At 43.4% G+C, this 27,775-nt stretch overlaps 1 protein-coding gene across 1 annotated transcript in view; it reads left to right on the top strand.

The window, feature by feature from the left end:
- Window positions 1–10,120: 10,120 nt before the first annotated feature.
- The window catches only part of LOC127046260 (ovostatin-like), a 60,273-nt gene continuing 42,618 nt past the window's right edge, over window positions 10,121–27,775 (top strand). Inside the window, exons 1-7 of the mRNA XM_050943066.1 lie at window positions 10,121–10,266; window positions 12,324–12,507; window positions 14,580–14,736; window positions 17,763–17,815; window positions 18,306–18,326; window positions 25,973–26,141; window positions 27,468–27,552. Of these exons, the coding sequence (XP_050799023.1) occupies window positions 10,139–10,266; window positions 12,324–12,507; window positions 14,580–14,736; window positions 17,763–17,815; window positions 18,306–18,326; window positions 25,973–26,141; window positions 27,468–27,552 (797 nt within the window). The 5' untranslated portion in view covers window positions 10,121–10,138. The remainder of the gene's footprint in view (window positions 10,267–12,323; window positions 12,508–14,579; window positions 14,737–17,762; window positions 17,816–18,305; window positions 18,327–25,972; window positions 26,142–27,467; window positions 27,553–27,775) is intronic.

Genomic DNA, 27,775 nt, shown 5'->3' with positions numbered 1-27,775 from the left:
TTGACGTAACTTAGATTGACTTAATTTTGTAGTATAGACTTTCCCAGAGTGCATCAGGGTCTGTCTTCAGACCAGCTCAAGAAGAACAACTGTGATTAAAGCATGAGACAGAGTCAGGCTTATGTTTTGTTCCTGGCCATGGCACACTCACTTTGTGGCCATGATCTGGTCATTTCCTCTTGCCAGGCTTTGGTTTCCCAAGCTGTAAAACCGGATATTTCCCTACCCACCAGGAAGGGTTGTGAAACTTAACTTATTTTTGAGAGCCTCAGATAGAAGGCATTGTAGAAGTACAAAATATTATGGAGCTCCTCTACCTCTCACCAAACTGGCACACAAAAATAGAATGTAGCTGTGGCAGCTGGAGTGGTGGGAGGGGCTAGCTGCTCCAAGCACATACCTAGCATCTCTGATGGGCGCATATTCAAGGTAGCTAACCACTCCACCACTTGCACTTCTCTGGCTTAACTGCCTTCAGCACGCTGGGTTGATGGGAGCTAAAGCAGGTATGTCTCTCTGAGCTGGGAATCACAGCCTCCAGCTCTAAGTGTGTAGACCAAGGGTTCTTAAACTGTGTGTCGGGACCTCAAAGTGGGTCACAACCCCTTTTTAATGAGGTTGCCAAGGTTGGTGATAGACATACTGGGGTCCAGGGCCCAAGCCCCACAGCCTGGGACAGAAGCCAAAGCCCGAGGCCCTCTCCTCCCCCAGCCCAGGGCAGAAACACTTGGGCTTCAGCTATGCCCCCCACTCTCACCCACACACACACTCTGGGTGGTGGGGATCAGGTGGGCTCAGGCTTTGGCCCCCCTCCTGGGGTCATGTAGTAATTTTTGTTGTCAGAAGGGGATTACAGTGCAATGAAGTTGGAGAACCTCTAGTAGACATGTCCTGTGTGCCTGTGCATTCTACCCAAGCTGTTACCTCAGAGATGGCATCAGTACTGGGTGTTGTTCCAGCCCCTGGAGTGGTTCCACTGGAACATATCAGTCACTGACCACATGTTGCTGAAGCAGTGGTGGTAAAACTGAATTCACACTGGGATATAGATATCTCCCCTGGTCCATATAAATATGCCCTTTCTGAATACAGCACAGCCTGTAGTTAGGCTTCCGACTGACACCAGTAGATAGCTGGAAAAGGTAACAGACGGTGAAATGCCAGCTGGAGAAGGGGAAGGAAGTGATATGATGGAAGGGTAAGTGGTGTAGAGAGAGAGTAAAGGTGTACAGATAAGATGGTTCTAATATCCTGGGAAGATGTCCACCATAATATTCCTTCACATTTTTTATATCCATTTGCGGAATAAATTTTGTTATGTGCACCAATATGGAGGTGATGTGCGGTGGAGATGAGGCCGAGGGATTCAGAGTGTGGGAGGGGGCTCAGGGCTGGGGTAGAGGGTTGGGGTGCGTGGGCGTGAGGGCTCTGGCTGGGGGTGCAGGCTCTGGGGTGGGGCCTGGGATGAGGGGTTTGGGGTGCAGTCTTCCCTGCCCTCTCTCTCCACAGCAACCCGTGTCCGGGGGAGAGGCGCCTTTCCCTGCCACGGCAGCTCGGGGGCTGGGGCTGGAGGAGAGGTCCCTGTCCCCGCCACAGCCCCGCATACCTCAGCTTGCTCCCCGCCCACCCCTACCTCTCTCCTCTCCAGGCCCCTGTGACTGTATGCCTGAGTGGCCCTTGATAGCCTGCTGTATGGCTGTGTGGCCATGCAGTTTAGAAGGAACTTACGTCCATCCTCTCCTTTAGACTGCTAACCAGGGCTTTGTAACATCCAAAAGAGCTGTTTCCAGAAAATACATTCCAGGTCTTTCTCTGGGTAGGCTGTGACAGAAGTTTAATCAGTACTGCCAGGGTACCTGTGCAATGCAGTTGTGATCAATGAAGCCCAGAGTGTGACAAATAAATGTCATGTCTCAGTGCTGGAATGCAATGCCATTCTATTAATCAGAAACAAGCTATGGAGAAGAGCAGATAGAGCGATGTGAGCTAAATGGGTTTAGTTCAGATAACCCAGACCTCTGCAGGAATATCTTGCTTTTCTAAGAGAAAGGTGGGGCATAAAGTCATCCTCTCAGCCCCACTGACAGAAGAGTGCAGGACCGGCATGTGCTTGGGGCGGCACGATTTCAGGGGCAACATTCCAGGCACCTCTTTTTTTTTTTTTTTTTTGATTCGGTAGTCGTGCTCTCCGTTTTTTTGTTTTTTGTTTTTTGCTTGGGGCAGAAAAAAATCTAGAGCTGGTGCCGGAAAAGTGGCACTAAAATCACTGATGTTTCCAAAACTAACTCATCCTGCCAATAAATTGAGACTCTGAGATCAGCTCCTGAAGTGCTGGCCTTCCCAGAACCAAACTGGGTACCATAGCTCGGGTCGATAGCAAAGCAGCAGGTGTTGTACAGCTCTTTCATTGGCTTCATCAGGAAGTAGAGACTTTCATTATTTCAAAACTAATTATAATTTCTTGCATCAAAATAACTTTTTATGGGTGCCAGGACACCTTGAAATTGTGAAAGTAGAATGAATTATATTGTAAAAATAAGAATGGATTAAACAAATGTTGTATGTACCTTTAAGCAGAAATAAGAAATGTTGAAATACAGATGCCAGGAAAAGAAACATTAGGTATAAACAAGGGTGCTAATGGCGAAACATTCACAGAAGATTGGTAATAGTTAGTAAGGAAATAAGCAAAAAGAACAAGAATACTTGTGGCACCTTAGAGACTAACAAATTTATTTCAACATGAGCTTTCGTGAGCTACAGCTCACTTCTTCAGATGCACAGAATGGAACACACAGACAGGAGATATTTATACATACAGAGAACATGAAAAACGTTGTTCTAAGTCATGCATGGCCCCATAGTATGCCAACATCGTTATGGCTGACTTAGAACAACGCTTCCTTAGCTGTCGTACCCTAACGCCACTACTCTACATCCGCTACATTGATGATTTCTTCATCATCTGGACTCATGGAAAAGAAGCCCTCGAGGAATTCCACCATGATTTTAACAATTTCCATCCCACCATCAACCTCAGTCTAGATCAATCCACACAATCGGTCAATTTCCTAGACACTACTGTGCTAATAAGGGATGGTCACATAAACACCACCCTATAACAGAAACCCACTGACCCGCTATACTTACCTACATGCCTCCAGTTTCCATCCAGGACACACCACATGATCCATTGTCTACAGCCAAGCTCTAAGATACAACCGTATTTGCTCCAATCCCTCAGACAGAGATAAACACCTACAAGATCTCTATTAAGCATTCTTAAAACTACAATACCCACCTGCTGAAGTAAAAAAAACAGATTGACAGAGCCAGAAGAGTACCCAGAAGCCACCTACTACAGGACAGGCCCAACAAAGAAAATAACAGAACACCACTAGCCATCACCTACCGCCCCCAACTAAAATGTCTCCAGCACATCATCAAAGATCTACAGCCTATCCTTAAAGATTATCCCTCACTCACACAAATCCTGGGAGACAGACCAGTCCTCGCTTATAGACAGCCTCCCAACCTGAAACAAATACTCACCAGCAGCCGCACACCATACAACATAAACACTAACCCAGGAACCTATCCTTGCAACAAAGCCCGATGCCAGCTCTGTCCACATATCGATTCAAGTGACACCATCATAGGACCTAATCACATCAGTCATGCCATCAGGGGTTTGTTCACCTGCACATCTACCAATGTGATATATGCCATCATGTGCCAGCAATGCCCCTCTACCATGTACATTGGCCAAACCGGACAGTCTCTTCGCAAAGAATAAATGGACACAAATCTGACATCAGGAATCATAATAACATTCAAAAACCAGTGGGAGAACACTTCAACCTCTCTAACCACTCAGTGACAGACTTGAAGGTGGCAGTTGTGCAACAAAAAAACTTTAAAAACAGACTCCAAAGAGAGACTGCTGAACTCGAATTAATATGCAAATTAGACACAATTAACTCAGGCCTTAACAGAGACTGGGAATGGCTGGGTCATTACACTAATTGAATCTATTTCTCTATGTTAAGTTCTCCTCACACCTTCTATGGGTCATCTTAATTATCACTTAAAAAGTTTTTTTTCCCCTGCTGACGATAGCTCATCTCAATTGATTAGACTTGTCCTGTTGGTATGCATACTTCCATCTTTTCATGTTCTCTGTATGTATAAATATCTCCTGTCTGTGTGTTCCATTCTGTGCATCTGAAGAAGTGAGCTGTAGCTCACGAAAGCTCATGTTGAAATAAATTTGTTAGTCTCTAAGGTGCCACAAGTATTCTTGTTCTTTTTGCTTATTTCCTTACTAACTATTACCAATCTTCTGTGAATGTTTTGCCATTAGCACCCTTGTTTATACCTAATGTTTCTTTTCCTGGCATCTGTATTTCAACATTTCTTATTTCTGCTTAAAGGTACATACAACATTTGTTTAATCCATTCTTATTTTTACAATATAATTCATTCTACTTTCACAATTTCAAGGTGTCCTGGCACCCATAAAAAGTTATTTTGATGCAAGAAATTATAATTAGTTTTGAAATAATGAAAGTCTCTACTTCCTGATGAAGCCAATGAAAGAGCTGTACAACACCTGCTGCTTTGCTATCGACCCGAGCTATGGTACCCAGTTTGGTTCTGGGAAGGCCAGCACTTCAGGAGCTGATCTCAGAGTCTCAATTTATTGGCAGGATGAGTTAGTTTTGGAAACATCAGTGATTTTAGTGCCACTTTTCCGGCACCAGCTCTAGATTTTTTTCTGCCCCAAGCAAAAAACAAAAAACAAAAAAACAGAGAGCACGACTACCGAATCAAAAAAAAAAAAAAAAAAGAGGTGCCTGGAATGTTGCCCCTGAAATCGTGCCGCCCCAAGCACATGCCGGTCCTGCACTCTTCTGTCAGTGGGGCTGAGAGGATGACTTTATGCCCCACCTTTCTCTTAGAAAAGCAAGATATTCCTGCAGAGGTCTGGGTTATCTGAACTAAACCCATTTAGCTCACATCGCTCTATCTGCTCTTCTCCATAGCTTGTTTCTGATTAATAGAATGGCATTGCATTCCAGCACTGAGACATGACATTTATTTGTCACACTCTGGGCTTCATTGATCACAACTGCATTGCACAGGTACCCTGGCAGTACTGATTAAACTTCTGTCACAGCCTACCCAGAGAAAGACCTGGAATGTATTTTCTGGAAATAGCTCTTTTGGATGTTACAAAGCCCTGGTTAGCAGTCTAAAGGAGAGGATGGACGTAAGTTCCTTCTAAACTGCATGGCCGCACAGCCACACAGCAGGCTATCAAGGGCCACTCAGGCATTCAGTCACAGGGGCCTGGAGAGGAGAGAGGTAGGGGTGGGCGGGGAGCAAGCTGAGGTATGCGGGGCTGTGGCGGGGACAGGGACCTCTCCTCCAGCCCCAGCCCCCGAGCTGCCGTGGCAGGGAAAGGCGCCTCTCCCCCGGACACGGGTTGCTGTGGAGAGAGAGGGCAGGGAAGACTGCACCCCAAACCCCTCATCCCAGGCCCCACCCCAGAGCCTGCACCCCCAGCCAGAGCCCTCACGCCCACGCACCCCAACCCTCTGCCCCAACCCTGAGCCCCCTCCCACACTCTGAATCCCTCGGCCCCATCTCCACCGCACATCACCTCCCTATTGGTGCACATAACAAAATTTATTCCGCAAATGGATATAAAAAATGTGAGGGAATATTATGGTGGACATCTTCCCAGGATATTAGAACCATCTTATCTGTACACCTTTACTCTCTCTCTACACCACTTACCCTTCCATCATATCACTTCCTTCCCCTTCTCCAGCTGGCATTTCACCGTCTGTTACCTTTTCCAGCTATCTACTGGTGTCAGTCGGAAGCCTGACTACAGGCTGTGCTGTATTCAGAAAGGGCATATTTATATGGACCAGGGGAGATATCTATATCCCAGTGTGAATTCAGTTTTACCACCACTGCTTCAGCAACATGTGGTCAGTGACTGATACGTTCCAGTGGAACCACTCCAGGGGCTAGAACAACACCCAGTACTGATGCCATCTCTGAGGTAACAGCTTGGGTAGAATGCACAGGCACACAGGACATGTCTACCAGAGGTTCTCATACTTCTTTGCACTGCGTAGACTTCACTGTGGTTGTGCGCCTTTCCGTTCTAGTGGAGGACCGCTCGGGCCAAATGCCCAGGTGCCGGCTGCCACGGTCATCCTGCAAAAACGGTCAGGAATCACATGGCCCCTGTGAAGACAGTTGCCATCTCGGTGGGACCTCCAAATTGTCAGAGTTAGACTCAGGACTCACAGTTTGTCAGACCACTCTGTTTTATTAGCACAGCGCTCTGCTAATAACACCCAGATAATGTGAGCACCATGCAAGACACAAACTATCTTATTTATACAGATTAAATAACAAAAGAAGCAGAATCTGATAAGTTTACCTGGGCTAGGCATGCATATCTGATTTCCTTACTAACTGTTACCATTCTTTCGTGAATGTTTCGCCATTAGCACCCTTGTTTATGCCTAATGTTTCTTTTCCTGGCATCTGTATTTCAACATTTCTTATTTCTGCTTAAAGGTACATGCAACATTTCTTTAATCCATTCTTATTTTTACAATATAATTCATTCTACTTTCACAACATTGTGTAACTGAGATACTGGCAGAAGATGTGGCCATTACCCCAGGCACTGAGCAAATGAATAATATTTGCACTGATAACAGGGGATAATCCAGTATCCAGTGGTTACAGCAGAAGAAAGTAACTATATATAAATGGCACCACTTTATTCACTATATTGTGTCTATGCCTGACATGGCTGATTTTATTCTACTTAGTGCTTACAAAGCAAGCTGTGGGAGAGCAAGCTGGATGCTTTCCTGGCTCATGCACCACCCTCAGATCCCAGCTAAGCTCAGTATGCAGAATCTCTATTTGCACAGATTGTCATTAAACTGGAAAAGCATAAATGGATTTTTATATCTCTGGTTCATTTTGTGGTAGTTACAGGAATAATCTCTTAACTTTTAAATGGAGTTACTCCAGGGATGAATGTTCCTCAGGGAGGGTAAAGGTGGGACTCCATAATGTGGAATGGAGGTGATGTGTGCTTTAGGGCTGGGTCTTTTGTTGGTTGGTTGGATTCTTTAAGAATGTTGCCCAGGATTAGAGATGGACTCACAACAGATTCCTGAATCCAAACAAGCCTGAATTTAGGAGGATATGCAAAATCTGAACCTAGATGCAAATTATACACATTACTTATCTTTATTACGGATTGAACCCAACACTCTTAATCTGAACATCAAACACTTATGTTTATGTTGTGTGTTTGAAAGCAAACTCCAGATCCTAATCTCATGTTTTAACCTCATCTCAAATCACGATATAGCCGCACTATAAAATCAGCTGTTTCAGTTTGCTCATCTCTATGGCCTGTGATAAAGAGGAGGTAAGACATGATGATCACAATGGTCTCCTCTGGCCTTGGAATCTATGAAATGTATTATGAAAAAATCACATGGGCACTGTGCTTATTAACTATATGCAACATGCAAGCCTTCTGGAACATTAAAGACAATTAGAGGGCTCACAAACTATTTAAAGGGATAGTACCCTATTTTTTAAAAATTATAGCCTGTAATTTTGAGCTCCCAATTTGAGAAATGTGATTTTTCAGAGGGCCTCAGTACCTGAAACTTCTGTTGAGGTAAGCAGAATTAAGTGTTTAACATATCTTGAAATTAGGTTTGTAGTCTCAAGTTGGACACCCAGAATGACTGATCACTCATGACAATTTTGAATTTAGAATGAATAAGACAAAAATTATCCTGCCAGGGTATCTATTTTGGCACCTAAATGAAGTGCCTGCTTTTTTTAGGTGCTGAGCACCTTCAGATTTCTTTGATTCTGAAAACCTACTTGTAGGCATCAGCAGCTCTCCAAGCAACCTGCTATTTGGGACATAACCTAAAAAATTCCAGAGCTGCCAGTTATGATAAATATATTTCTTTTCCACACCCTAGCAAAGAAAACAGGATTTTGCTTCAACACAGACTGAGGCTGTATATAGTGTACGTGTCACAGCTCATAGCCATTTCATCACAGGTGGAGAACACACTGATGAATTTTTGGACTCATTAACACATGATTCACAAAAAGTAATCCATTAGAAGGGTGTAGAAAATTATTTTCTGACATATGAAGGGCGCCACGTAGCAGCTCTTCCAACAGATCTCCCTGGCTGAGTCAGACAAGTTTTGCCTTGAGGTGTAGAAAGTGTTTGCAAGAAAGTAATTTGAACAAGGCAAGAGTAGAGGGACTTCATTTTTGCCTTAAACCAAGGAATAGTTTTAATCAGTGACCCTCAAAGGCATGCCTTCACGAGGAAAAAATTAGTAATTTCTTGAAGAAGGGAAATTCTGAAAAATTTCAATTTGGAAACATTGATAATGTCAAATAATTTTGTTTCAAAAATGTCAAAATATTATAATATAAATTATATATAATACATTTAAAATTAACATGCAATTATACTATAAAAATTGAAACAAAATTAATCAAAGTGATAAAGTTGAAACAAAACATTTTATCTCATCAAAATGAAACACTAGTATTATCAAACTGAAATCAGAAAGTCAACAATTTGTTCTGACTTTTTCGCACTGAACATTTCCTCAACATTGACGCATTCCTGCAAAATGATTCAATCAAAACTGCATTTTCCAACAGAAAACTGTTGTGCTGAAATTTTTTCAACCACTTTTATTGAATGTGCTCTCAGGCTTCTCCCAGGTCTTTCCAGAGGGTGTGGTTGGAGGAGGGTGTGATGCTGCCAAACCAGGAGCCAGCTCATGCCAGCCTCACTGAATGTTGGTAAATGCATAGCCAGGCCAATTCACTTGTGTTTTAGTCTAGATCAAAATTATGATTAAATGTACGAGAGTGTATTTGGTGTTTAATCTTCAAGAAAACTAAAGGGATGTTACTTGCATTGTTTTCATTTTTCTGTATCCCATTATAATGTAATAGCAAACATTTACTCCTATAAATGAATAACTCATTGGATAAGAAAGAAGCCTTGTGGAATGTAAATGAAGAACTTGAACAGCAAAATGCTAATTTCAAAGTAGATGATCATTGTGTGGAATGACTGGAGGTCAAACATTTTCTAAATTCATCCCTCACTCTTCCTTAAGAGGAAAAGCCCACATGGGTAGTGGCTCTGTCAGTTTGTTTTCTGTGAGGAGAAGCTATAAGTCTGGATTTAGGGAAAGATCCTTCATCTCTGGACTGTTTGGACTCTTACAGGGAAATGTACCAGATGCAAAGCAAAGATCCCCAAAAACACAGGCCATGGGCACTGGTGCATATTAGTCACATCTGTTCTCTGCCTGTGGCACATATTAGGTTAGACCCCGGATGGCTGTAATACTTTGGTGTTGTTTCAGTTGTTGGGTTCAGTGTGTGGGTGCTGAGTTGTACTGGTGGCCTGTGATGTACAGAAGATCAGACTAGATGATCTGGTAGTCCCTTCTGATCGTAAACTCTATGAAACACCATGGTTGCAAACTCAGTTTGTAAGGCCTTAATAAGTAAATAAATGAAGAGATGCCTTTCTTCCATCTTTATGTGTTTGAGCCACCTTTAAAAAAAATGAAGGTGATTTAGCATTTTCTTCCCATTTTTTGTTGAATTTAACCACACCCCTTGCGCATGTTATAATTATCATCCACCATTCCAGGCCTATGACATAGCAGTGTTGTGGGAGCTTTGTGTCCTGATTGAGCAAACAAGCACTTCAGCAAGGATACATGTTAACAAACTGGAGCATTAAGGAATTTTCAGCTGATGACAAGCCCTTTTGCAGAGAAAATCAGAGAGGCAAGCACAAGGGAATCATCAAGAGACTCAGGAAGTGGCTTGGCTTGTAAAAATGAATTCAGTGGCAACACTGGAACTTCCCTAAATTACATTTATGAAGCAACACCTGAAAGAGTGTGAAGAAAGGCAGGACAAAGAGAAATTAATCTATGCATATTTTTTCTTTGTCTTTTCATTGGAATATGAGTGAGGAGGAGGAGACAGCCACAGGCATTTTAAAAGCCAGAACATGTGCACTCTCTGTGGGAGAGGTTCAACCTTCAACTTTCCCTCTTCATCTCCGTGGACGACGATGTGGTCAAAGATTTTTCTGAGTGTGCTAGTCTTTCATTTGACTTCTGCAAAATCTCATGGGCCGTAAGCGATCACATATTATGTGCTTTTACTATATATATCACATTATTTTTCCATCATTTAATTTGTTCTGGGGGCATTGTTGTATGATGCACTAAGACTTTTATCTCTGGAGATTTGGGTTCAAATTGCAGCTGAAGGTGTGGTTGAAATGAATTTGGTGGATGTTTCAGTGTAGAGTTAATCTCGCTCCTTTTCAGAAAATTGGTATGAAATCTAATTTGTTTAGTAGAGATCCTGGACTGTAAAAACAGGGACTGGTGCAGATGAAAATTGAGGTGCAGCAGCAGAGATTTGGAGGAGGCCTAGGACTAGATGAGCAGACAGCACTGATGGTCAGGTAGGGTGACAAGACATCCCGATAAAATTGAGACTGTCTCGATTTTGAGGAGTTTGTCCCGCATCCCGACCAGAGTTGGGTCAGTATGCCATTTGTCCCAGTATTTTGTTTCCTGGTCTTCGGTGGCAGTTTGGCGGAAAGTCCTTCAGTTACGGACAGTCTTCGGTGGCATTTCAGTGGAGAGTGCTTCTGTCTTTGGTGGCAAGGTTTTTTATTAGCCGCTGAAATACCGCCGAAGACTGTCCACGACTGAAGGGCTCTCTGCTGAATTGCCGCCGAACTCCCGGATGGGTGAGTGTAAAAAAAAAACAAAAAACAAAAAAGACTCTGTGAAAGTTCATGGGACTTGGACTCCTAAGCACTCAAGCATTTTTGAAAATGTTACTCCTGGTCTGTTCTCCGAGGATTGTGCAGTCTAAGCCAGGCAATCTCAGTTAAAGATGAAATCAAGAAAAGAAGTGGGAGGGAAGGGTGGGACCAGGATTACAACAAAAATATGATGTGATTCATTTTAGGTTGCATGACCAGTTTCTCAGTTCTGACTTGTATTTTAATGAAAGAACCAAGGGAGCAGGGGAAAGGCTAACAGCAGAAGCCTAACCAAACAGAGGAGGGGCTTGAAGGGCCAGAGTGAGGATGCCCTGAGAGAGGGAGCCTGTTCTTACCATAAGAGGCAGCATTTAAAAAAAAGAGGCAGAATGGCAGGAGACAAAGTGAGAGGGTAGAGGAAAGAATGTGACAGAGGAAAGAGTGTGATAGAAACAAAAGCTGAGTTGGGTAGTCTCTTCCTGGAATAATCAAGCATTGCATGCCGAGACTGAAGTGCATTTCCTATGTATTATGGCAAATAAGTTGTGACATTTCAGTTCCTTTCTTGATGGAACTGTGCCCAGATCTACCACCACAATTAGCATTAACTGGTACTTTTGTCGATAGTCTCAGAAAATAAGCTCATGGCTGACTGGGCCACAGAAACAGAACTCTCTACTAGGGGATAGTCTGGTGGTTAGGGCACTAGATGCAGACATGGGTTCATTTCCCTGCTCTGCTACAGATTTCCTGTGTGACCTTGGGCAAGTAATTTAACTTTCCTGTGATTCAGTTCTTCATTTGTAAAATGGGAATAACAGCACTTCCTTCCCTCACAGAGGTGTATAAATCCATTAGACAACTTGAGGTGCTCAGATACTGTGGTGATGAGGGCCAGATAAGTATGATACATACTACCCCTCAAGCTGGACCCTCCAGTTCAGGCTTGAGGTGAGGGGGTGTGGAGAATCATCTAATAGTGGAATAGCTTGAGGGACCACACATTGTGCTCACTTAGGGCCTGATCCAAAGCCCATTAAACTGGAGTCTTTCCACTGATTTTAATAAGCTTTTGATCAGGATCCCCAGTAGCCACTTAGAGCTAGTCTACACTGGCAATGCTAAAGCGCAGCTGCATCAATGCTTTAATATGGCTTGTGTAGTCACATCAGAACGCTGGGAGAGTGCTCTCCCAGCACTCTAAAAAACCCACCTCCACAAGGGGTGTAGCTACCAGCACTGGAAACGTCCTGCGCTCAAGGGTGTGTTTTTTCACACCTCTGAGTGAGAAAGTTGCAGCACTATAAATTGCCCATGTAGACAAGCCCTAAGTTTTTCTCCAAATGTATGTTGTTGTGGATCCTCTCCTTTCTGCTGACTGACCTAGCTGTTTGGCTTTGTTTATCTGTAGTCAATATGTCCTGATTGTCCCTGCGGTGCTGCAGAGCATCTCTCCGCAGAGACTGTGTGTACAGCTCTACAACCTCAGTGAGCCACTGTCCCTGAATGTTCACTTGGAATATCATGGCATCAATACCACGCTGTTTGAGGAATCTGTGACAGAAAATAATTTCTTCCAATGCAGAGAGTTCAAGGTATTTCATATTTTAATTCAGCTAAAGAGAGACAAAGGGGGATGCATCCCTCCTGTGATCCAAACTGATCCTACTCTTGAAGAACAGGAGGAGAAAGGCTCAAGGAGAATGGGGATGGGAAATAAAAAACAAGACACAAGGTATGTCTGCACTGGAGCTTAGGGTGTATGTTTCAGCTCAAGGAGACATACACTAGTTCTGATGAATCTTAAGGCCTTGGCTACACTGGCGCTTTACAGCGCTGCAACTATCTTGCTCAGGGGTGTGAAAAAACACCCCCCTGAGCACAGCAAGTTACAGCGCTGTAAAGCGCCAGTATAAACAGTGTCCCAGCGCTGGGAGCGCGGCTCCCAGAGCTGTAAGCTAATCCCCATGGGTAGGTGGAGTACCTGCAGCGCTGGGAGAGCTCTCTCCCAGCGCTGGCATCGCAACCACAGTCGCACTTCAAAGCACTGCTGCGGGAGTTGCAAGTGTAGCCATATCCTACATACACTAAAAACAGAAGTGTAGCCACAGCAGTATGAGTCACAGGAGGCTAGAGCAGCCCAGAGCACAATCTTGTCTGAACTCTCAGGAACATACTCAGGTGGCTAGCCCTTCCTGCTCTTCATGCAGCTGCAGCTAAACTACTCTTTTTAGTATGCTAGAGCTAGAAGTTATACCTCCAGTGTCAATGTAGAGGTACCCAAAGACAGACTGCAGGGAAAGGAAAAAAAGAATAGAAAACTAGTCTGAAGAAAAAGAAAAATTGATTAGAGTGGGGAGTGTGCGTGTGTGTGTGTGCGCGCGTGTGTGTGTGTGTGAGAAAGAGAGAGAGAGAGTAGGGAGTGTGTCAGGGAAAGACATTTGACTTTCATTCCAGGATGTAGGCAGTTTTGGCTCAATCTAACCCATAACCCAGTTGGAACACACTAGTTTCTTTTCTCATTACAGTGCAGGGCTGTGGCTAAAAGCCATAGAAAAGCCCATGGTTAGGTGATCCCATACGCAGCAGGAGAAGCACTTCAGAACTTGCCAATAGCCTGACAGCCCGGCACATCAATACTGTCAATACATAGTAGTCCTGCGAGATTAGGAAACATTTATGCTAGCTGTTCTGTGTGAGGATTTGAATTGTGTGTGGAGTCTAAAGCCTGGGGACAAAATGAGGACCAATCTATAGCACAGACTGTAAGGGGCTGTGGAGCTGGCGGTAGATAGACACACACAGGCTAGCTTTGATTGAGCTAGCACACTAAAAATAGCGGTGAGGCTGCAATGGCATAGGCAACAGCTTGGATTAGGGGCCTGAGTACAATCCCATCTGAAATTCTAGGTCTGTACTTGGGGCAGCTAGCCCCACCCACTGATTGTATTGCTGTGGCTACATGATTTCTATTGTAGTAGCTCAATCAAAGCTGGAATGTGTACGTTTGCCAGAGCTGGAAACTAGACCTCCAACTGCAGTATAGACATACCCTTAGAGCTTGTTTTACTGGCAGACAAACAATCTATCATCAGACTCACTGTAAAAAGAACAGGACCTTGTGGCACCTTAGAGACTAACACATTTATTTCAGCATAAGCTTTCATGGGCTACAGCCCACTTCATCAGATGCATGCAGTGGAAAATACAGTAGGAAGATATATATGTATATATACACAGAGAACATGAAACAATGAGTGTCACCATACACACTCTAATGAGAGTAATCAGTTAAGATGAGCTATTACCAGCAGGAGAGAAAAACTACTTTTTGTAGTGGTAATGAAAAAGGTCCATTTGCAGCAGTTGATAAGAAGGTGTGAGGAACAGTGTGTGTGGACTGGGGAGGGAGAAATAAACATGAGGAAAAAGTTTTACTTTGTGTAATGACCCATCTACTCCCAGTCTTTAAGCCTAATTTAATGGTGTCCATTTTGCAAATTAATTCCAATTCAGCAGTCTCTCAATGGAGTCTGCTTTTGAAGTTTTTTGTTGTAATATTGTGATTCATCGTGACTCACTTAGGGGTCATCACCCTCACTTGGGAATCCATCACATAGACGGACCCTAAAAGACTTTCTGTGTTGTTTTTTTTGTTCTCTCCCAGGCTTCTCTTGCCACCTCTGACCCTTTGGCTTTCATCATTTTCTCTGCCAAAGGCCACACAGTCCACCTGTCAGAGAGAAGGTCAGTGGCAATTCAGAATGTGGACAGCGTTGTCTTCATCCAGACGGACAAACCCATTTACAAACCTGGACAGACAGGTGAATAGGAGCAGGGGTATGAGTTACTTATTGAACTGGGAGTGTGGATGTCAGGGGGCAGGAGGGCTAGGATGGAGTATCATTGCTAAGAAGGAGAAGAACTGGAGCAGGATGTCCATAATCAGTCCTTGGTCTCTAGCTGCAGCCCTAGGTAGGGATTATCAAAACACAGCAGGGAAAGTAGCTCATTCATAGAATTTTAATGCATAAATAGCATTTATATGTTCCTAATTGAATGAATTTCCTCTGAGAGATCTTGTGGCTTTCTGGATTTACAGAAATCCATCACTTCAGGAATATCAAGATGTTTTGTTGTTTATGTTTATCTGAGTCTGAGATTCTGATTCAGTCATCATTTCTACAGGGTGTGCAGTACAAAAATAAATAAAGAATAAAGACAGTGAGATGTATCCAGAAGAGAAAGTCAATTCTTCTTCCTACTCTGTGGTTTCTATCATTGAATATATGACTGGGTTTTCTTCTACTCTTTTCTTTTGGGGAATGCTCTGATGAACAGGTGAGTCTTGGAGCATGACCTGAAGACAGCAAGCAGTGAGGGATGTTTTTTTCCCCGATTCATTTAGGAAAGGGTTCCTGTGGTGAGGTGACAACTCACCGGCAAGGCACCTCCTGCTGGTTGTCTCAGGAATTAGATCTTCAAGTCCGGAGCACCCTCGTCAGGCCAGTGTCTCGCCTGCCGCCGGCTCTCATGTCCCTCCCGGAACCCAGTACCCCTTTGTCTTGGGGTGCTGCCCCCGGCTGTGTCCCCACACTTTGGGTGTCCCCACTCAAAGGAACCCCCAACCCTCTATCTCCACCTTGCCTCAGTGGCTACTGCCAGGCACCATCTAGCCCCCACTCATTGGGGCAGACTGCAGTATAAGCCACTCATCATCGGCGAGGGGGAGTTGGACCTGCTGCCTTTGCCTGCCCCGGGCTTCACCTCTGCAACCCCAATACCCTTCCCAGCCTTTCGCAAGGCCTGCAGCCTTGGGGGGTTCCAGGCCAGAGCTCCCCAGCTCCTCTGGCATTCCTCCAGCCCTGCTCCACTCTAGGTACCATGCTCAGCTCCCAGGAAGTCAGGCCAATCTCTCTCCACAGCTAGAGAGAAACTCTTTTACAGCTCCTGGACCTCAGCCCTCTTACAGGGCCAACTGTGGCCTGATTGGGGCGTGACTTCAGCTGTGGCTGCTTCCCCAATCAGCCTAGCTTTTCCCAGCCACAGCCCTCTCCAGAACTGCTTTTAACCCGTTTTCTGCAGGAGTGGGGCAGCCGCCCCACTACATTTCCCGAGCTTTGCAGATGCTGGAGAGGAAGGATGGTCTACTGGTTAGGGTGCTAGTTCTGGATTTGGAAGATGCAGGTTCAGCTCCCTGCTCTGCAACAGACCTTCTGTGTGACCTTGGACAAGTCACTCAGTCTAGCTGTGCCTCAGTTCCCCATTAGTGGGGATAACAGCACTGCCCTATCTCACAGGGGTGTTGTGAGGATGAATACATTAAAGATTGTAAGTTGCTCTAGTACTATGGTGATTGAGATCATAGAAGTTCCTAAGATAGATAGAGAAGGCCCTGCCAGTCCCTCTACATTTCTACCTGGACTGTTCTCATGGTGATGAAGTTGCTTCCCTCTTTTCAGATGTTTCATATTTTCTGGAAAATACCTTTGGAGCAGAAACCTGTGGTGCTTCTTAATACAAGCATCATTTGTTTTGAAGTTTGGAATAACTTCGTTCAGCCATATTTGAAAAATCCAAGCATGATTAACTGCCATGCAGTGTTCTGCTCACTGCAGGATGGCATCTCCTCCTGGTCATTCTGGGGATTAGCTCTGCACAGCTGATACCCCTTCATGCGGTTGCACTCCATCTCTTCTCTCTCTGTCTGCAGCCTCTCTCTCACTCCAGGAGCAGCTGTTGCCTCTTTGTGATTTGGCCCTCTCTTTCCAGGGTATCAAAGTCTCTTTTTATCCACAGGCTTGGGCAGTCTTCCCATTCCCTGCCCAGCCAGTGCCACTTCCACAGTGGCTGGCAGAGGATCCCAGGTCCATGCTCTACTCCGGGTTCCAGCTCAGAGACCCTCTAATCAGCAGCTCAGGTCTGTTCCCTCCTGGACCTTGCAGACTCTTTCCCTGAGCCTTTCCTACCCGTCTGGCTTCCACCCCTTCTGGGTTTGGCACCCTCCCAAGCTCTCTCCTCTCAAGATCTAACTGTAGGCTACCTGCCTCTGTAGCCTCCAGACACACCTCCCTTCTCACAGGGTGTGACTGCAGCCTACTTCCCTGCAGCCCCTTTCTGTCATCAACTCCCAGGCCTTATAGAAGCCCTACTGTTTTCTCACAGGTGAACTTCTTCCTAATTAGCTCTCTCCGCACAGCCTGAATCTCCCTTCTTTGCCGCTTGATTGGCTGATTAGGCCTGCCTGGCCTAATTGAGCCCTCTCAGAGCCAGTGTGGGGAGTGCATCCCATCACACTAAGTACAGTTAATTTGTGATTTTATTTCAATGAAGGGATTTTCATTGTTGCTGTACCTGACAATAAAACACATAGTAAATAAAATGATGCATGATAAACAGTTTGAATAGTCCACAATTGATTTAGAGTGGGAAAATCAATTAGTATCTCTTCTTCCAAATATCAGATAATTTTATCTTTTAATCTTTCTGCTGCCCCAAGACTTAAGTTCAGGATGTACAGTAAATAATATATAGGCTAAAATTACTCCCGGTATAATGGAGCAGAAGCTGAGAGATGAATATGACCATGTGTGTTTACTTTTTAGATATATTTGACCCCAGCTGATTCATGTAGGAAATAATTTAGTTGATTTTTTTTTACCAGTTAAAATAACATTCAAATACTTTTTGCTTCTCCAATAACTCAAAAGGCTTCTCTTTAACACTTCAAACTTTCCTTCGATGATGTGTCTGAAGAAACTTAGTTTCAAAATATATCTTAGAAAATGGTATTCTGCTGCTAAGATTGTTCTTTTTTTTTTTCTTTCCTCACCACCTCCTCTCTTTTCAGTGATGTTCCGAGTTGTTTCTTTGGATAACAATTTCAAACCTGTTCAGGAGACGGTGAGTGTGACTGGGAGTCAATATTTTTTCAAGGACCTGTTATAGATTCACTTAATCAGACAGTATCTCACCTTTATATAGGAAAATGGGCTGAGTAGATCTCCTGATGTCTCTAAAGTGGATATACTCTTTGGATTCACATTACTAGTCCCTGACCCACCTTAACATAGGAGAAAGGGCGTGGGACCTCCCTAGAGAACACAGATAAGAAGGAGGAGAGTTACCTCACCAGTCCCCACACCAAGAGACTGTGAAATCTGTAAATATATCAGACTGTCATCTTCACAGACAGGTGACATTAGGGTTGTATCCTTAACCCACTGAACTTCTGATCACAAGATGAGATAGGGCTGAACAGAAAGCTTGTGCCAGACTTGTGCACTTAGAAAAGGAGCAGCCACAGTCTTGCCTTATCATCCAGATTATTTCTTAATCAGTAACTAATTTCCTTGAATTCTAATCTTTTGTTTTTGCCCTTTATCTCTTTCAGTATCCCCTGATCATCCTTCAGGTAAGAGGCTCATGGTACTATAAAATATGACTTACTTAGAAGGACAGAGCTCTCAGCTTTCTGAATCAAGAGTGTTTGCTTGAGAAATTGTCACTCTGAAGGCGTATTCCTCCCATGATTCCCATGGGAGATTGGTGCAGATGGAACACGTGCAGAATATGTTTAGAATGAGTGGCAGGCGCTGAGCATTGCAACAAATTGTCAATAAAGGGTCCCAGGAATGAAAGAAAAAACAATTCCCCTTCATAGGTGCATTAGTAGTATCATGTATATGATGCTTCCTGAATAAACTAGGCCCTGCTATGGTTTTCTTTTATACAAGAAAATCTGATTAGAAGCAAAGAAGGGAGAAGGGTTTTTTATTTATATCATGGTGCATTAGCTTCCTCACTATTATAGGGAGGAACTCTGGTTATAGCAGATGACTGTGAGTAAGGAGATCTAGATTCTTTTCCCACTTCTGCCACAGACTCTATGTGTAACCGTGGATTGAACACCGGTGACTCAGTTTCCCATCTGTAAAGTAGGGAATAATAATAATTGTCTCCTGGGGTTATTTTGAGGTTAAACTTCATGAGTGTTGTAAGGCATTTTGAGATCCCCAGACAGATGGTGCTCTGTAACTACAAAATATAATAATAATAATGAATATATTGTTCCATACATTCTATTATGTTATATAGGAAATAACAACAGAGGGTTAGTTCCTTCTCAAAAGTTTTTGGTGAAGAGTGTAAACTACAATAGCAAAACCTCATGTATTATTTATTGTTAAAACATAGATACTTATTGTAAACTACAGCATTTAAATCCAACACTTATATCACTGTTTATCCCAGTTAACATACAGCCTTCCCCACTTCTCCTCACTGACCATTAGGACAGGTGTAATTTTCTGTGCTCTCACAGCCAGGAGTACTGCTCCTCAAAAAGGGCTTTCCCATGGAGTCCGTTTAGCCTTTTGTCACTGTCACCGTATGTGTACTGGATGCTGCTGACAGATGTGGTACTGCAGTGCTACACAGAATTATTCATTCGCCTTTGCACAGTAGCAGAGATGGTTACCAGCTATAGCACCACCTGCAATAGGAAATTGGAGATGTGATGACTGTTATCAGTCATTTTGCGCCGTTTGCAATTGGAAATTGGTGATGACGGTTATCAATGCTTTTGTACCGTCTGCTGCTGTCATGGGTGCTCCTGGCTGGCCTTGCTGAGGTCAGCTGGGGGCGCATGGACAAAAATGGGAATGACTCCTCATTTCATTCCTTTCTTTATGTTTTGTCAAAAATAGAGTCAGTCCTGCCTAGTATATGGGGCAAGTGTACTAGAGAAACAGAGAGCACAGCCGCTCCGTGTCAGAGCCCCAGAGATCCAGCAGAAATGATGAGCTGCATGCCATTCTAGGGGGTCTCCCTGCAACAACCCCACCCGTTGCTTTCCTCCTCCCCCAACCCTCCTGGGCTACCGTGGCAGTGTCCCCCCATTTGTGTGATGAAGTAATAAAGAATGCAGGAATAAGAAACACTGACTTTTTTGTGAGATAAAATGAAGGGGAGGCAGCCTCCAGCTGCTATGATAGCCCAGGCAGGACATTAAAGGGTGGTGGGGAGAGGAGCCCAGCCTCCTGCTGCTGTGATAGTCCAGGTAGTACAGAATCTTCATTAGACATGAAAGAGGTGAGGGGCTGATGTAGCTCAGCCTCCAGCTGCTATGATGAGGATGGTTACCAAGCCTTTTGTACCATCTGCTGGGAATGACCGGGAGTCATTCCCATTTTTGCCCAGGCACCCCCCGCCAACCTCACCGAGGCCAGCCAGGAGCACTCATGGGCTGATGATGAGGACAGATATCAATCATTTTGCACCGTCTGCCACCGGGGAGGGGATGCTGCTGTTCAGCGCCACAGTACCCCGTCTACCAGCAGCATGCAGTAGACGTAGGGTGACATTGAAAAAAGGTGAGAAATGATTTTTCCCTCTTTTCTTTTGGGGTGATGGAAGGGGATAAATTGACTACATATACCTTGAAACACCTGGGAAAATGTTTTTGACCCTTCAGGCATTGGGAGTTCAGCCAAGAATGCAAATGCTTTTCGGAGATTGCGGGGACTGTGGGATAGCTGGAGTCCTCAGTACCCCCTCTCTCCCTCCATGAGCATCCATTTGATTCTTTGGCTTTCTGTTATGCTTGTCACACAGCACTGTGCTGAGTCCCTGCTGTGGACTCTGTTTATCATAGCCTGGAGATTTTTTCAAGCGCTTTGGCATTTCGTCTTCTGTAACGGAGCTCTGATAGAACAGATTTGTTTCCCCATACAGCGATCAGATCCAGTATCTCCTGTATGGTCCATGCTGGAGCTCTTTTTGGATTTGGGACTGCATCCCCACCCGTACTGATCAGAGTTCCACGCTGGGCAAACAGGAAATGAAATTCAAAAGTTCGCGGGGCTTTTCCTGTCTACCTGGCCAGTGCATACGAATTCAGATTGCTTTCCAGAGCGGTCACAATGGTGCACTGTGGGATACCACCCGGAGGCCATCGAATTGCGGCCACACTAATCCTAATCCAACATGGCAATACCGATTTCAGCGCTACTCCCCTCGTCGGGGAGAAGTACAGAAATCGGTTTTAAGAGCCCTTTATATCGATATAAAGGGCTTCATTGTGTGGACGGGTGCAGTTTAACGCTGCTAAATTTGGTACAAATGCATAGTGTAGACCAGGCCTAAGTTATGTTGACTCTACTGGCAATGGAATAAAGCAGGGTTGAGTAAATGCAAACTGACTTGCAAACACTAGAGGGAGCCAGAGGGAAGAAGTCCACAGAACTGTGAAGCGTAACACAAGTGGTAGTTGTGAGGGGGCTTGAATAAAGAATCCAGTTTAAATTTATCTCAGTCAGACTACAGCAGACTGGCTGATATGATGACATCACTCCCAAGCTTACCATGTATGTATAGGAATTGTCTTTCCCTGCAAGATCATGTCCTAGAAAGGGCAAATGCAGATAATACATAGTTCTTATACAGTGCTTTTCACCTGTGTATTTAAAAGTACTTTGCAGAGGAGATCAGTGTTAATATCCCCATTGCACAGATGGGGAAACAGGCAGTGAGCAATGAAGTGATTGCACAGAGTCACCCTGCAGGCCAGTGGCAGGACTGGGAATAAAATCCAAATCTCCTGAGTCTCAGTCCTGTGTTGTTTCAGGTAGATTGGCAGTTTGTGTATCCAATATTCAGTGTAGCCTAATCTGAGGATAGTTTAGTACACAAACAGTCTGATCCTGGGAAGCAACAGGGGTTCTAAGCACTTAGCATCTATAAGACCGACTCCTTAGTCACATCCTATATGCTAAACCATCCCCCCACCACCACCCCGATAGGACCAAGTATAATAAAAAATCCCCCATGCTAACAGATAATGAGGAACGGACCATAGAACAAACAACAGCAACAACAACAAAAAGGTAGCTTAGAACATAAGAACGGCCGTACCGGGTCAGACCAAAGGTCCATCTAGCCCAGTATCTTTCTACCAACAGTGGCCAATGCCAGGTGCTTCAGAGGGAGTGAACCTAACAGGCAATGATCAAGTGATCTCTCTCCTGCCATCCATCTCCATCCTCTGACAAGCAGAGACTAGGGACACTATTCTTTACCCATCCTGGCTAATAGCCATTTATGGACTTAACCACCATGAATTTATTCCGTTCTCTTTTAAACGCTGTTATAGTCCTAGCCTTCACAACCTCCTCAGGTAAGTAGTTCCACAAATTGACTGTGCGCTGCATGAAGAAGAACTTCCTTTTATTTGTTTTAAACCTGCTGTCTATTAATTTCATTCGGTGACCCCTAGTTCTTGTATTATGGGAATAAGTAAATAACTTTTCCTTATCCACTTTCTCCACATCACTCATGATTTTATATACCTCTATCATATCCCCTCTTAGTCTCCTCTTTTGCAAGCTGAAGAGTCCTAGTCTCTTTAATCTCTCCTCATATGAGACTGTCTCCAAAACCCTAATCATTTTAGTTGCCCTTTTCTGAACCTTTTCTAGTGCCAATATATCTTTTTTGAGGTGAGGAGACCACATCTGTACACAGTATTCGAGATGTGGGTGTACCATGGATTTATGTAAGGGCAATAGTATATTCTCCGTCTTATTCTCTATCTCCTTTTGAATGATTCCTAACATCCTGTTTGCTTTTTTGACTGCCTCTGCACACTGGGTGGACATCTTCAGAGAACTATCACAATGACTCCAAGATCTGTTTCCTGACTCGTTGTAGCTAAATTAGCCCCCATCATATTGTATGTAAAGTTGGAGTTATTTTTTCCAATGTGCATTACTTTACATTTATCCACATTAAATTTCATTTGCCATTTTGTTGCCCAATCATTTAGTTTTGTGAGATCTTTTTGAAGTTCTTCACAATCTGTTTTGGTCTTAACTATCTTGAGCAGTTTAGTATCATCTGCAAACTTTGCCACCTCACTGTTTACCCCTTTCTCCAGATCATTTATGAATAAATTGAATAGAATTGGTCCTAGGACTGACCCTTGGGGAACACCATAGTTACCCCTCTCCATTCTGAGAATTTACCATTAATTCCTACCCTTTGTTCCCTGTCTTTTAACCAGTTATCAATCCATGAAAGGACCTTCCCTTTTATCCCATGACAGCTTAATTTACGTAACAGCCTTTGGTGAGGGACCTTGTCAACAGGGGCGGCTCCAGGCCCCAGCACGGCAAGCGCGTGCTTGGGGCAGCAAGCCACTGGGGGCGCTCTGCTAGTCGCCATGAGGGCGGCAGGCAGGCTGCCTTCGGCGGCTTGCTTGCAGAGGGTCCACTGGTCCCGCTGCTTCGGTGGACCTCCCACAGGCATGTCTGCAGAGGGTCCGCTGGTCCAGTGGCTTCGGAGGACCTCCCGCAGGCACGGCTGCGGGAGGTCCGCCGAAGCCGCAGGACCAGCGGACCCTCTGCAGGCAAGCTGCCGAAGGCAGCCTGCCTGCCGTGCTTGGGGCAGCAAAATGCCTAGAGCCGCCCCTGCTTGTCAAAGGCTTTCTGGAAATCTAAGTACACTATGTCCACTGGATCCCCCTTGTCCACATGTTTGTTGACCCTTTCAAAGAACTCTAATAGATTAGTAAGATACGATTTCCCTTTACAGAAACCATGTTGACTATTGCTCAACAGTTTATGTTTTTCTGTGTCTGACAATTTTATTCTTAACTATTGTTTCAACTAATTTGCCCGGTACTGACGTTAGACTTACCGGTCTGTAATTGCCGGGATCACCTCTAGAGCCCTTTTTAAATATTGGCGTTACATTAGCTAACTTCCAGTCATTGGGTACCGAAGCCGATTTAAAGGACAGGTTACAAACCTTAGTTAATAGTTCTGCAACTTCACATTTGAGTTCTTTCAGAACTCTTGGGTGAATGCCATCGGGTCCCGGTGACTTGTTAATGTTGAGTTTATCAATTAATTCCAAAACCTGCTCTAGTGACACTTCAATCTGTGACAGTTCCTCAGATTTGTCACCTACAAATCTGAGGAACAAGTGATTATGGCTTGATCCAATTAATAATGTGCAAGCAGAATAAAGTCTAGGCCAGAAATGTGTATACTTAGTGCTTTAATAGGACCAATTTCAGAAAGCTGAAAACAATTATGAATCAAATAATAATTCTGGTAAAAGTATTTAATAGAAAAATGTGAATAATAAGTGGGAATAATTTAACAACATCTTACTAGATGCTCCAAAAGCCACAACTGAAGAAGAAGACCACACTTGTTAAAAAACTGACCTGATTTAGAAGAGAGAATAAAGGACAATAAGAAGGAATTTTTAAAATATATTGGGCACAAAAAAAAATCCTAACAATCATATTGGTCCATTACTAGATGGAAATGTTAGAATTATCAATAATAATGCAAAAAAGCTGGAGGTGTTCAATAGATATTTCTGTTCCATATTTGGGGGAAAAAGAGATGATATAAGTCTCATTGTATGAAACCACTTTTTCCATTCCACTAATATTTCTTGAGGATGTTAAACAGAAGCTGTAAAGTTAGACATTTTTAAATCAGCAGGTCCAGATAACTTGTACTGAAGAGCTTTAAAAGAACTGTCTGGGGATCTTGCTCGATTGTTAATATCTTGGAGCACTGAGGAAGTTCCAGAAGACTGGAAGAAAGCAAATGTTCCAATTTTTACAAAGGGTAAAAAGGACAACCTGGGTTATTATAGGCCTGTCAGCCTGACATCAATCCCAAACAAAATTATGTTAGAGGTTAATTGAGTCCCGGATGTTACAGGACTCAATTAATAAAGAATTAAAGGAGGATAGTAAAATTAATGCAAATCAACATGGGCTTATGGATTATAGATTCTGTCAAACAAACTTGATACTTTTTTGATGAAGTTAAAGGTTTGGTTGATAATGGTAATACTGTTGATGTGATATACTGTACTTAGAATTCTGTAAGTTGTTTGACTTGGTACCACATAATATTTTGATTATAAATCTAGAATAAAACAAAATTAACATGGCACACATTAAATGCATTAAAAACTGGCTAACTGAGAGGTCTCAAAATGTAATTGTTAATAGGGAATCGACATCTAGCAGGTATGATTCCAATGACATGGAAGACAGCATAATCTCATCATTGGTAAAGTTTGCAAATAACACAAAAATTGCAGGAGTGGTAAATAATGAAGATGAAAGGTCACTGAATCAGAACAATCACGATCACTTGATAAACTGGGCGCAAGCAAACAATATGTGTTTTTATACAGCTAAATGTAAATATACATGTCTAGGATCAAAGAATGTAGATCATACTTGCAGGACAGGGGACCTGTCCTGGGAAGCAGTGACTCTGATAAAGATTTGGGGATCATGGTGGATAATCAGCTGAACATGAGTTTCCAGTGTGGTGCTGTGGCAGTAGAGCTAATGCAATCCTAGGATGCATAAACAGAGGAATCTTGAGTAGGAGTAGAAAAATTATTTTATCTCTGTATTTGGCATTTGTGTGACCGCTACTGAAATACTCTGTTCAGTTCTGGTGCCTGCAATTCAAGAAGGAAGTTAGCAACTGGAGAAAGTTCAGAGAAGAGCATCTACTATAATTAAAGTATTAGAAATCCTGCCTTTTAGTCTTAGAGTCAAGGAGCTCAACCTATGCAGCTTAACAAAGAGAAGGTTCAGAGGTGAGTTAATTACAGTCTATAGGTATCAACACAGGGAACAAATATTTAATAACGGGCCCTTCAATCTAGCAGACAAAGGTATAACATGATCCAATGGCTGGAAGCTGAAGCTAGATAAATTCAGACTGTAAATGACGTGTAAATTTTTAACCATGTTTGGTCAATTTACCAAGGATCATAGGAGATTCTCCATCACTGGCAATTTTAAAATTAGGATTTGATGTTTTTCTATTTTGGGTATTTGGGATAAGTTCTATGGACAGTGTTATACAGGAGGTTGGACTAGATGATCACAATGATCCCTTCCAGCCTTGGAATCTGTGAATCTATGAAATGTAAAGGAAGGAAGAAAAAAAAGTGGGAGGGCCTTGAAGAAGATGATAAAAGCATCTGTATTTATCTCCCCACCCCTACTAGGATCCCCACCGCAATCGGATCTTTCAGTGGCTGGATGTAACATCCAAGAATGCCATTGTCCAACTCTCATTCCCGTTAATCCAAGAGCCAATCCTGGGGAGTTATGAAATCATCGTTGAGAAGAAGTCAGGTGACAAAACGCTTCATTGGTTCACTGTGGAGGAATATGGTAAGCACCTGCAGTGGATCTCATCTGCACTAGTTAATTATGTCTTATATGGCCAAGTCCCACAGCCTGAATCTATGAGGGGCTGTTTGTCAAACATAGGCATAAGGTAGTGCAGCCATTATATATTGTATAACATGATTTTTGTCATTGAACTCACTGGTTAAGACAGGTAAGCCAAGGCATGGAAGCAGGGAGGAGAGACTGAGGCCATGAGGGAGATGGATAAGTAATGAATATCCTGATAAATACTGAGGAATGTGGTCTACTGATCAGAGCAGAAGGCCAGGAGTCAGAAGTCTGGGTTCTTTTTCTGACTTTGTCACTAAATTGCAGTGTAACTTTGGTCAAGTCATGTCACCTCTTTGTGCCTCAGTTTATCCATCTGTACAATGGGAAATAATATTAAGTTAAACCTCAGATGGTCGTGTGAGGTTGATATTGCATGTAAAGCATATACTGTGCTCTAGAAGTCTAAAGCTATTATTAAATAGAATATATTAAATTAGAATATATTATCATTTAATAGAATGATATCTGACAGCTGTGGTGGACTGCAGGGTAAACAGTATGGAAGGATACTGTGGGCAGATAGAAAAATAAAAGCTACCAATGCCTGATGATCTCCCTAGTATCTGTCATTTTACATATGGAACAACTCCATTGATTTATTTTCTTCTTATGAATTTGCCATCCCTCATTTTGTCACTAAGACTTTCACCTGTCTCCTGTGAGCTCGTTGGGCAGGGCTTTGACAATACCAAGCTTCCTGTGTTAGCAGGGAGAGCTCCTTTCCCACCCCCTCCCTCAGAAAACTATTTCCAACCTACTGGGGTGTCCACTTCCCTTGGGACACTATACTCCTAACCTTCCTAATGGAGTAGTGCAACTACTGGGTCAGCACTGCCCTGAAAACCACAAAATGTTGTTTCTATTCTCAGGTCTGCCACTGTCCTGCTGGGTGACCTTGGGCAAGCCACTTTAATTTTTCTGTGCCCCAGTTTCCATACCTATAAAATGAGGATAGTGACACTGACCTCCTTTGTTAAGTACTTCGAGATCTACAGATGAATATGCTTTATAAGTATTATAACAGTTATGACACAGCTCCTTGTAAAGAATTTTCATACTATTAAACCTAAATTTTCCTTTTCTAAGAACATCACCCCCTTACTCCTAGTTATACATGTCTGTATTCCTCTTAACAATTAATCTCTCTTTTTGGTGTTCATACCCCTCAAATGCTGGTGCAGTTAGGTTTCCCTGTTTCTTCTTCTCCCCTCACACCTAAGATGTCACTCAGCAATGATATTTACCTTGCATTTTCAGTGTTGCCAAAGTTTAAAGTGACGATCAACGCACCAAAGAGGGTCTTTTTCTTGGATCAAGAACTCAAAGTGAATGTTTGTGCTGTGTGAGTACCAAGGGGGAAAGAGTGTAAATTCGTACAAGCAGCAAAATTTTGTGGCTGGAGCACAAGACTGGGAGACAGGAACTCTTGAATTCTAATCCTGACTCTGCTAATAATTCACTTTGTGACCTACAGCAAGCCACTTAACCCCTGTATCTGACTTTCACTCTCTATAACATGATAATAATATTCACCTGCATTATGCAGGTGGGGCTGTGTGGATAAT

This window comes from Gopherus flavomarginatus, chromosome 1 (assembly GCF_025201925.1).
Source record: "Gopherus flavomarginatus isolate rGopFla2 chromosome 1, rGopFla2.mat.asm, whole genome shotgun sequence".
NCBI classification, from domain to species: domain Eukaryota; kingdom Metazoa; phylum Chordata; order Testudines; family Testudinidae; genus Gopherus; species Gopherus flavomarginatus.
This window is presented reverse-complemented; position numbering and strand designations above follow the sequence as displayed.